General features: G+C 46.4%; 1 protein-coding gene across 1 annotated transcript; it reads left to right on the forward strand.

Moving 5' to 3' along the window:
• The first annotated feature begins 8,721 nt into the window (after window positions 1-8,721).
• On the forward strand, window positions 8,722-12,242 carry LOC308058148 (fas-binding factor 1 homolog). The gene is made up of 7 exons (XM_080412135.1): window positions 8,722-8,739; window positions 9,405-9,485; window positions 9,826-9,853; window positions 10,563-10,604; window positions 10,928-11,018; window positions 11,474-11,534; window positions 12,066-12,242. Exons 2-7 carry the CDS (start codon window positions 9,483-9,485, stop codon window positions 12,126-12,128), a joined length of 288 nt encoding a protein of 95 aa, XP_080268261.1. The 5' UTR covers window positions 8,722-8,739; window positions 9,405-9,482; the 3' UTR covers window positions 12,129-12,242.
• Window positions 12,243-12,256: the final 14 nt, after the last annotated feature.

A 12,256-nucleotide genomic window follows, 5' to 3' on the forward strand; every position in this document is an offset into this window, starting at 1 on the left:
CCATGTGCTGTTCCATGTTTTATAAGATTAATTCAACACGTTATAACTAACATGCAATTTGCTATTATGGTTTCACCCGATGGCGTTAAACAAATGCGAGTAGTATGACAAAATGTACACACAAAATAACATTTTAATAGCCAACAAGAATTTGGAAACAATTGACTCTTAACAATTCAGATAACAATGTAAGCTGAGTAAAAAAAAAAAATAGAATAGCAACAAAAACAAGCGCCAGGAACGCAAAGACGAGGATATGGAAATGCCTTTTATACTTTTTCACCTCCGCCATAAGTTCTTGACGTGAGACAACAGAAAAACGCACCCTCTGCCTAAACAGCAACAGGAAAAAAAAAAATATATATATATATATAAAATTTTGATCTTCTTTCTAATGAACCATGTTATAAATTGAGACCACAATGGATCATAATCCAATTAAAATTTTATTAATTATAGCAAGTAGAATATGAGCAAAACAGCGCTGGACGACAGGGGAGTCTGCGCTCCGCCAACTGCCGTCCTGAGCAGTTTAAACAGTCCTTTTTTATACTTTTTACTTTCGTGTTTATGAAGTAGTGGAGGTGTTAACCCCTTACTCATATATCTTTATATGGGGTTGTCTGTCTTGTTTCTGTCTGGCGGTTATCTTCTCTTTTACAAGCAGCATCCTGGATGTAGTGGAGGTGTTAACCCCTTACTCCTATATCTTTATATGGGGTCGTCTGTCTTGTTTCTGTCTGGCGGTTATCTTCTCTTTTACAAGCAGCATCCTGGACATCTGGCGGTTATCTTATTTTTCACAAGAGGCATCCTGGATATCTGGCGCCTAGTCTTTACATTATGCTTAACATAAATCTTAATAAACAATATCCTAGTCCATAGTTTCTTACAATCCCCCCTTTTTCTTTTTATCCTATTATTGTTTATTAGACGCTACTTTCATTCTCGGCACTGCAAATAAACCTTTTTCCACAATCCCAACATTTATCATAACACTCACAAGGTAATACGTCACAATTACAATAGGCGTAGTTGGGTAATACATATAATAATAACATACAAAACCAAAACTTAAAAATAACACTTTTTCTTAACACATTCTTTTTTTTTTTTTTTTTTTTTTTAATGCGTCACTATCATGGCTAGACTATAGGGATTTCGCATGCGCGGTCTTTCCAGATTTTTCCAGCACATTCTGTGGGGCTTTAAAATCGCGCATGCGCATGTTCAAAGGTATACACGGACCATTCGCGTGATCAACAATGGCTACTGCGTGCCCAGATGAAGTCCCAAACCCCTTTCCCGAGCTTACCACTCCGGTAAGTCTGTTAATGGTAACATTCATGGCACTATGGCCAAATGACAGGTCCCAGTTTTCAATGTAAGGTTTTTTCACCACCAGACCACCACGTCACCTGCCAGAGAAGAAAGGTCTGGAGTGGACATTTCGCCCTCTGAACATTCTGTAAGGTGAGTGTTCTCAAAACGTTTAACCTATATGGTTCATTAGAAAGAAGATCAAAATTTTATATATATATCTTTTTTTTTTTTTTTTTTTCCTGTTGCTGTTTAGGCAGAGGGTGCGTTTTTCTGTTGTCTCACGTCAAGAACTTATGGCGGAGGTGAAAAAGTATAAAAGGCGTTTCCATATCGTCGTCTTTGCGTTCCTGGCGCTTGTTTTTATTGCTATTCTATTTTTTTTTTTACTCAGCTTACATTATTATCTGAATTGTTAAGAGTTAATTGTTTCCAAATTCTTGTTGGCTATTAAAATGTTATTTTGTGTGTACATTTTGTCATACTACTCGCATTTGTTTAACGCCATCGGGTGAAACCATAATAGCAAATTGCATGTTAGTTATAACGTGTTGAATTAATCTTATAAACATGGAACAACACATGGCAAAAACAATAAGGTGGCTAATCCACATAACAAATAAAATAGGATTCGTTTTACCCAGGGGCTCCCGAGAAGCCAGGAAAACAAGTCAATATTCGTCTTTCCAAGTTCAGACGGGAACATGGGCTAAATTCCCTGTCTCTGATGTGGTTTGTTTAACTACCTCACCATTGTCATCACTTTTCAAACAACAATTGGAGACATTTACTTTACCACAAACACCTCTTTCTTTGGCTAGCAGGTAGTCCAGAACCATCCTGTGTTGATAAATTGCATTTAACATCAAAAGCTTTAGCTGTTTGATTAATAATAATTTCCAAGACAGCCTGTAGACGAATGATATGATTCAGATTGTAGATAGGTTCTCGAGCGCCGTTAATAAGTTCATTAGGATTCCAAGTTGCAGGTTTATAATACTGTATGATACGTTGGGGTGTCCATTCATTTAATAAATATTGGTACCCCCTCAATTCTTGGGAGTCTGGAAAAATCAACTTGCCACTGTTGCCCTGGCTAATTTTCAAACACATTTCACATTGCTGAGTCACCTATTTTATTACAGTAAACAATTTCTGCCCTATCAATTTCTGATTTAGACTTTTATATAAATTATCAGCTCCCCAATGCATCTTATTATGTTCTATTACGGCTGTGGTCCATATTAAATTGGATGGTACCACTATACGACCATCCCTCAAATAAGTTAGAATAATTTGGCTCCTGATCTGTACTTACAGTTTGGATTTTACCATCTGGTATTAAGGATAATTCCTCTTTTCCTACCTCCTCTGCTACTTGTATGGCTTCATGGTCGGCCAGGCGGTTTCCAATTTCCAAATCAGTGCCTTAATGGGCCATCTTATGTTCTTCTTTCCTGGACAACCCTCTTATAACAGAGGGGGCCATTCCTCACATCAAGGTCTGGCATGGCATATGTCCCCACCGCTCAACGCCTACTGGGTTGCAGCCAGCAGCAGAGCTCAAGATCCTTCTTGGTGGCAAACACAGAGACCAACCCAGTCTTGCCCTTGATTGTGGTAGGAGGCACTTGACCAGCCTTATTCTTTGTACTTTGTTGTCAATGCAAAGCTTCATTTGCACATCCCATAACAAATCACAGTCATGGTAAAACACAGATTTACATTAGTTGAACTACTACAGAGTGTATTTTATTTTAGTTTTTTACGCAATATTCCCCACAGCCTTGCTGACCAAGGGATATTGTTTTACCTGAACTAGGCAGGCCTCCTGTTTATCATTTTTACTGTAACAGGGAAAGCATTTTTCCCTTTACTTGGAATTTACTTTCAGATATACCTGGTTAAAGATTTCTTTTACTTCAGGGAGGTCTTCTCTTCCACTTTTCTGTTGAATTAAAGATAAGCTCAACATTTTAGTTAATTGATCATTTTTAACTTTTGGATTCATTTCCACTTCTTTAAACGTCTAGATGTTCTAATAAATCTCTTCCCAACAAAGATTTTGGTGAATTTGGCATTCTTATTTGTTTTCTTAGTTTGTACTTTAAAGGTTTCAGGATATTTTCCTGGTGGCCAGCAGCTCCCACAACTGTAACAAATTCTTTTCACTGAAGTTTAACACCAAATAAGTTGGTTTTGTATTCACCAACTTTTCTACATCACGATTACCTTAGTAAAAATCAACTCGAACCTTTATCCAGTCCTATTCACAACTGACTTTCAAACATCTAAATTTCCCCATCAGAGATTCACCTTTACTCTCCTCAGACCCGCTGCCTGCCCTAGAGGGGCCGTTACCGGTCCTGTTGTGCTGCAAATGCTGCAGCAATCGGGGTGACATTGTCAGGTCCTTCTGCTCAATCGTCAGCAACAGCAACCCCCTCCTCCTCACCAGCGAAGGGTTCGGGGCAGGAGATGCTGTTCCTGCTCTGCTCTGCAGGTTACACAAGCCTGCCTCTGCAGCAGCACTTCTGTTTTAACTCTTTCTTACCCTGAATGCACATCTGCTACTTGTTGCTTTAGGTCTGTGTTATTACATATCAGCCTTCGCAGGCAAACAGCAAACACCCTGCCGTGCATCCAGCGTGACTCAGCCGCACCTTCGAGGGGATACGGGGCTTTGTACAAACTCACCCCAATACTTTAACACTTTCACAGGGTTTTTTTACTCTCCACCCCCCCCCCCCCCCCGGCTTCAGATCTTACATACATTAGCACAAGTTTTTTTATCTTACAACGTGTTTCATTCTGGTTGCTCCATAGAAGGAACCACAACCTCCCCTCTGATCCTTTTCCATTGCTAATATTAAGGGATCTTGTGGAGCTAGGTTAATACCACACTCTTTTGCCACTCTGGGTGATTCCTCAGAGTGAAAAACATACCAGCATACATTACTTCATCCCATTTTTCCTCTCGCCTTAAAAATAACATTAATTTTAGCAAAACATTATAATTCAGTGTGCCGTTTAAGGGCCATTTTCTCTGTCCCCTAACTTATACAGGGGCCACCACTGATTGCAGTACTTAGCCAAAGTTCTCTTATTCACGCTTCCCCCAGCTGCCCCCCCCATTTCCTTCCAGTGACCTTTCTTACTATTATCTCAATCGCTATCCCAGCCACAGAGACTCTAATTTCACTTACAGCTCTCTCTCTTATCCCAAGGCGTCCAAACCTTACAGTCAGGGCATTCAATTTCTTGTCGCCACCATACATATAATAATTCTTTACACCATATACACTTTAAAACATACAGAGGTTCACATTCACCCCTCGGATGTTCAAGACAATAACCACATACCAACATTTGTAATATACTGAATACAGAAATGTTCTCACATTTCCAGCATAAATGAGTATAACAATTATTAATAACCTTGTAATTAATAATTAAAAGGCCACTTTTCTCCACATTCCAACTTATAAAGCGGCCACCATTTTACAATATTTTATCAATGTTTTCCTATTCACATTTCCACCAGCGGATCCTCCAATATCCCTCCAGTGACTCAAAACACATCCTAACGGGCTTTTCTTTAAAATCCCACCACTCTGTTTTCTTCCCATTTTTCCAGCTTACACTCACAGAACACACTTATCACTTACAGAATTACTACTTACAAAATGCAACACACAGGTATCTTTCTACAGCAACACCAAGAGCTCACTATTATTATCAAAAATATAGCCAAAATCACAGTAACAATTATCAAAGTCAAATTCCACATTCCATAAATCCGGTAACCAAAATAAGCAACACTGCAGCAAATAAGCTTGAAACAATGAATATTCCATTAACGCCTATACATATTCATTACCTGAACCCGCCTACCCTCGCTTCGTATGCTAATTAGCTTATCAGTCTTTCACGCTTGTGCAGATTCTTCCAAAAATTGTGGGCCGGGGTCTTTAGAATATAACAATTATTAATAACCTTGTAATTATTAATTAAAAGGCCACTTTTCTCCACATTCCAGCTTACACTCACAGAACACACTTATCACTTACAGAATTACTACTTACAAAATGCAACACACAGGTATCTTTCTACAGCAACACCAAGAGCTCACTATTATTATCAAAAATATAGCCAAAATCACAGTAACAATTAGGGTACTGCTTCTCTAATCCCCTGAATTACTATAGTTCTCAGGTCCTGCATATGAGTTCTATGCGCCGGATCCTGATTATCCCAATTAGGTCTTTGGAGTGGCCATTTAATATCTGCTTGGGGTCCCTGGGTTTCCTCGGTAGTAAATAATTGACAAAGGATAGATTGCATCTTATCCCAAGTATAAAGATTTGGTCCCAGAAATTGATCTAATCTTTCTGCCACTCCGAGTGGGTCCTCAATTAAGTTTCCCATCTCGGTCCTTTTAAAATCTCGTAGGTCAGCCGAATTTAGAGGCACAGAAATATATCCGATCACAGGTTGAGGTCCCCCCATGGGCTTTTCTCTTAGGGGGTATATTTGAGCTGCCCCTTTTTGACTTCCAGTTACGCGTCTAGGAAGAGGGGGAGACCCTTGTTCCGACTCTGGTGGGGGAGTGGGCGCTCTGGGGACCTCTGCAGGAGCAGGAGGAGAAATGTAAGGAGGGGGGGTTAGAAGGGTTTCGTCTAACTCTCCCTTCTTTTTCTTTTGTTTAGTTTTTTTATTTCATTCAGCGGGTAAAGTCTAGCTCCCGGTTTTTTAGCCACACCTCCGCATATTGACTCTCCTCCGGGTTAAGGGTTTTTTTTTATTATTAACCCAGAGGTTTAATTGCTGTCTTACCCAATCTTCTTCTGACCCATAGACTGGCCAAAAGACATTTTTAGAAATCTTCTTCCCTCCCCATATCTTAGTACAATATTCTATCACTTTCTGCTTATCTTTCCCTAGGGTTCCAGGGAAATATCTCCAATTGTCCAAGATATATGCCAGAGGGGTATTCTTAGGTACAGTGGGTACCCTTCCCATGGGAGTCGAAGGCTTGCTGCCCTTCGCCCCCATCTTCTGGAATATCCACAAACACACACTCACTCGCTCCCCTTTTTCCTGGCCCAGTCCCTCGCGGGAGATGGGAGACGCAGTACTTAAGAGTCCACACTCGCTTGGTTCAGTATATCGAACCTCTCACTCGTTATATTCCAGGAAACCCAATCCCGCCCGAACGGCAAACCTTGCGAACAAATTCACAATATACTTACGCGTCCTGCGTCTTCGTCCGGACTCCCGTGCACAGAATTTTTATGGGATTTTACCGGTTTCTCCTTTGCTCATTATTCTAGAATTTAGGTTCGTCGGTAAGGTTGGAGTAAGCTGTTGGTCGCGGGGCCGCGAAATGTCGCGGGGCGCCTCCCCGGAGGACCAAAGCCCACTGTTCCTTATCCGAGTCACGGCACCAGAAATTGTTATAAATTGAGACCACAATGGATCATAATCCAATTAAAATTTTATTAATTATAGCAAGTAGAATATGAGCAAAACAGCGCTGGACGACAGGGGAGTCTGCGCTCCGCCAACTGCCGCCCTGAGCAGTTTAAACAGTCCTTTTTTATACTTTTTACTTTCGTGTTTATGAAGTAGTGGAGGTGTTAACCCCTTACTCATATATCTTTATATGGGGTTGTCTGTCTTGTTTCTGTCTGGCGGTTATCTTCTCTTTTACAAGCAGCATCCTGGATGTAGTGGAGGTGTTAACCCCTTACTCCTGTATCTTTATATGGGGTCGTCTGTCTTGTTTCTGTCTGGCGGCTATCTTCTCTTTTACAAGCAGCATCCTGGACATCTGGCGGTTATCTTATTTTTCACAAGAGGCATCCTGGATATCTGGTGCCTAGTCTTTACATTATGCTTTACATAAATCTTAATAAACAATATCCTAGTCCATAGTTTCTTACAAACCATATAGGTTAAACGTTTTGAGAACACTCACCTTACAGAATGTTCAGAGGGCGAAATGTCCACTCTAGACCCTTCTTCTCTGGCAGGTGACATGGTGGTCTGGTGGTAAGAAAACCTTACATTGAAAACAGGGACCTGTCATTTGGCCATAGTGCCATAAATGTTACCATTAACAGACTTACCGGAGTGGTAAGCTCGGGAAATGGGTTTGGGCCTTCATCTGGGCACGCAGTAGCCATTGTTGATCACGCGAATGGTCCGTGTATACCTTTGAACATGCGCATGCGCGATTTTAAAGCCCCACAGAATGTGTTGGAAAAATCTGGAAAGACCGCGCATGCGAAATCCCTATAGTCTAGCCATGATAGTGACACATGTTAAAAAAAAAAAAAAAAAGGGAATGTGTTAAGAAAAAGTTTTATTTTTAAGTTTTGGTTTTGTATGTTATTATTATATGTATTACCCAACTATGCCTATTGTAATTGTGACGTATTACCTTGTGAGTGTTACAATAAATGTTGGGATTGTGGAAAAAGGTTTACTTGCAGTGCCGAGAATGAAAGTAGCGTCTAATAAACAATAGGATAAAAAGAAAAAGGGGGGATTGTGAGAAACTATGGACTAGGGTATTGTTTATTAAGATTTATGTTAAGCTCAATAGGATAAAAAGAAAAAGGGGGGATTGTGAGGAACTATGGACTAGGGTATTGTTTATTAAGATTTATGTTAAGCTCAATGTAAAGTTTAGGCAACAAAATATATGAAAACGCTTATGCAAACAGCTACCAGACACTGCTTGTGAAAGATAAGATAACCGCCAGATGTCCAGGAACCGACAGAAACAAGACAGACAACCCCACATAAGGATATATGAGTGAAGGGTCAATACCTCCACTACTTCATGAACACGGGTAAAGATGTATAAAAAGGGACTGTTTGAACTGCTCAGGGCGGCAGTTGGTGGAGCGCAGACTCCCCTGCCGTCCAGCGCTGTTTTTGCTCATATTCTACTTGCTATAATTAATAAAATGTTAATTGGATTATGATCCGTTGTGGTCTCAATTTATAACAACGGGGGGGCTGCCGGGGTCTCCTGCGCCCAGCCTGCTGTGCTCCACAGGGGGCTGGGCGCTGGGTGCCCCATGGCGGGGCTGGGGGCTGTAATCCCCCGGTGCCTGGCCTGGGGCTGGCTCCTTGTGCTCCCGCTGGTGCCCGGGGGTCTCGAAAGGAGGGCTGGCGTTGCTCGTTGTTGGCGCCAATTAACAACAATTAAACACCAGGCCAGGGCGTTAAAGCCCCGCTTTGTGCCAGGGCACGTGCTGGGGGTGGCCGGGGGCACCGCAGCCGCTCTCAGCCCCTCGTGCGGGGGGTGCAGCGCTGGGGGCACCCCCAGCTCCGGGGGCCCGGCGGGGACTACACATCCCATCGTCCCGTGGGGGGGAGGGGCCGGGCCGTGCCGTGCCGTGCCGGGTGAGCCGCGGCCTTCCGGGGGCGGGTGTCCGGCGTGCTACCGGTGCGGGCTGGGGGGCTGCGGGCTCGGGGGGCTGGGGGTGAGGGGGCTGCGGGTTCGGGGGGCTGCGGGCTCGGGGTCTGGCGGGCGCTGGCGCGGGGCGCCGGGGTCAGGGGGCAGCGGGCGCCATGGCAACGGGATGCGCAGAGGCGGAGCCGGGGGGCGGTTGAGCGGTAAGTGGGGGGCTCCGCGCCTCCGGGCCGCGCACCCCTCGCCTCCAGCAGCGCTTTGCTTGTCCCAGGTCCCCGCGGGTGCCCCGGACCCAAGGGGGGGTGGGTGGGGGGGTTTCCCTCCCTCTGCCCCTGGCTGCTCCGCAGGCTCTGGGCTAAGCGGGACCCCCCGGGCTGTGCTGGGGTCGGGGGCGGACGGAAGCTTCACCCTCCCTGGTTCCCTGGGGGGGGGGTGATGTCCCCCCCGGGCTGCAGGAGCACGAAGCCGGTTTGGGGAGCGGGGGGGGGGGTGTTTTTCAGACTCAAATGGAGCCTTGTTGAGAGGGGCTCGGGGGGTGGGCGCGGCGCGGAGCCAGCCTGGCAGGCTGCAGCCCCCCGAGCCGGAGAGGGACATCTCTGTGGGAGAGGTGCCTCCGGCCGTGGTGGCACATCGGGGAACCCTCCTCTCCCTTCAGGCAGGAGGTTGGTGTGGATGTGACCAGTGGTGCCGGGTCCCCCTGCAACGTGGAAGAAGAATCCGTAAACGGACGCTGATGGTGAGCGTGGCCCTGCGGTGCGGGGCTGAGGCGGGGCTGGGAAATCCGGATCTGATGCTCTGGCAGCTCTGCCTGGAGGCAGAAGTGATCCCAAGGGCTGGAGGGTCCTGCCCAGCTGGCAGTCGGGAGGGGCTGTGCTCACCCGTGTCTCTGAAGTTGGAAATACCTTTGTAGTTCTGCATTTCACGTGTCATTTCCCAAACAGCACGGGCAGGAGGAGGGCCTCGCTGCTGTTTATGGGATGCTCTGGAGAAACCTGCCTCTGGCTTTAGTGTGTTTTGAGAAAGTCCAGGACAGACTTGCTTCATTTTCTAATGAGGGAATTTTTCTTTCTCCCCAGGCTACAAAACCCAAGAAAAGTTTAAGAGGTACGTACATATGCTGCAGGCTTTCCTTTTGCTGTCCGTAGGTGCTTCGATCTGCTGGGAATGCCTGGGGCGGGGGGGGGGGGGGACACACACTCTCAGGTGGCAGTCCTGGCTACTGAAATGTTTCATGATCCTTCTCTGAAAGCTGCAGATGGTTGAGTGCATCATCATGTCGTTCCTGAACCAGAAATTTTCACCTGCCTCTCACATCAAGCGGATTTGTTTATTGAGGTCCCACATTCCTTTCTTGTGGGCTTTCCCAAATTCAGGGGAGAATATAAGCATTTGTTTCAGTTCTTCCCATCACCTTATCCCTGTTTGGAGGGATACTGTTTGGAGGCCTCTTGCAGCCCCTGATACTGAAGCAGTGCTTTTGGGGTTGCCCAGGGACTCGAGATCCTGCGGGGTGAGAGCTCACAGGTTAAGTGCTGCTTGTGGCCAGTGACTAACTGAATACAAAGCAGCTGGTTCATTTGATAAAGATACCCCATTTCTGGCTAAGTGAAGCTAAATTTTTTATCCACAAAATACTGATCAGGTCCTGGCAGTTCTCTCTAGACTGACAAGGAAGGCCTGACACTGATGATGCTTAAGACCAAAACTTTATTCTAGCAGATTTCCAAAGAGCAAGCCATACTGAAACTGGGAGCTTTCCTTTGCCTGCTTGGTGAGCTCACCTGCCTCAACAGCTTAATTTGTCTCATTTCAGGCTCCATCGATGATGTGCTTGGTGACCTCCTGGGCTATGATGGTAAAACGAACCTTCTTCTCAGCTGAAAGGGCAGCGTCCTTCTATTCTTACTCCCCTCCTGGGAGCAGGAGGTGCTGGTGCAACAGCCATTGATCTGCAAGGGGGCTCCAGCTGTGAGGAGGGGATGGAGCAGGGAGCAGGGCTTCTCGGAGTCAGAGGCCATTGAATAGGCTGGACATCAGCTTTTGGGGAGGCAAAGTGAAGTTCACCTCTGATTAAAAGCCTCTGTGGCCCCGGGGTAGACAGCAGATCCCCCTTTGGAGTGCCTAGGTCAGGAATATGCCCGTGTCCATCATCCTCATCTCTCCCTGTCTTGTTTCCAGATGAAACCTCTGTTAAATCTGCCAAAGCTTCCCAGCCGGCTGTGGGCAGCAGTAGGAGAGCCCAGGACACTGGCTTGCAGGCCAGAAAGAAGTGAGTGCCTTTCAGACACAGCCTCTCCTGTGAGAGATCTCACTTGAAGATCTCTTTGTCCTCCCCAAATCCTTCTGATCTGCCCCATCCTTGGCTTTTCCACCTCCCTCCCTGCCCCAACAGTGATTGCCTGGGAAGGCGAGTTATCTTCTGCGATGCCTTTGGGAACTGGGAGCCCAGAGCCCGAAGCTTTCCAGCAAGAGTTGGGTGTCCCCCAGCCTTGTACATCTTCTGTAAATCTGCTTTGTAACAGTTGCTTAAATAGAGCAGTCCCAGCACTGCTGTCCTTTATCCCAGTGCTATTTTAGCCTCATTTTCTGCGTTGTACGATGCGGCTGGTGTGGCAGCCCTGTGTGGTCTCCTCTGCCTCCCGCTGCCTGGCCTGGCTTGGCTGTCCCTGGACACACTGGCCGAGCTCACGTGTGGTGCTGCTAACCCCCGGGCTTGTGTCATAGGTCCATTTTAGAAGATGATTTCTTCGACAGACTCCCTGCGAAGGACATAAATTCTGCAGAGGTGAGTCCAAGGTTCAGGAAAGAGCCTGGGAGTCCCGAGGGCTGGGGCTGAGCCGGGCCAAGGTTGCGGCGGTATCACCCCGGCCAGGTCAGCAGTGGCGTGCCAGCGATGAGCTGTGATGTCTGGCTGAAGAGGTAACCCCTCTCCAGCATCCCAGTGGGGTGGGGAAGACAGGACAGGGCGGGGGTGGTGGTGGAAGAAGGGCTTCCTGGTGCCTTGGGTGAGATGGAGCAAAGCTGGGGGGCACGTGCTGCTGCAGCCCAGCCTTCCTGTGTGCACTTTGGGTAAAGTGTTGTAGGAAGGACCTTCACCCAGAGCAACGGCCTTGGGTTTTCCTGATGCTTCTCCTAGAGGCAGCAGGATCTCAGCAAAGGAATTGGGGCACAGGGGGTTTCCAGAGAGGAGGACACCAGGAGGAGTTGGGCATGTATTCTTCTATCTCATAAAACGGATATCAAGGGATATGGGGTAAGGGGTGAGGAGTTTCCAAAAATCTCTTCCCCTCTGATGTCTCCCCTCCCTGGCATGCAGGGATCCAGTGTCTCCGACACAGACCCACAAGCTGTGCTGCAGACCCTGAAGGCAAGTCCTTAAATCCCCTCCATCTCCATCCATCCCCTCCATCTCCATCCATCCCCTCCATCTCCATCCATCCCCTCCATCTCCGCCCCAGCGCGCTGCCATGGCCTCCAGCACCAGCCTCCGAAGGGAGAAGCAGCTCT

This window comes from Falco punctatus, assembly GCF_963210335.1.
Source record: "Falco punctatus genome assembly, contig: scaffold_25, whole genome shotgun sequence".
Classification (NCBI taxonomy): domain Eukaryota; kingdom Metazoa; phylum Chordata; class Aves; order Falconiformes; family Falconidae; genus Falco; species Falco punctatus.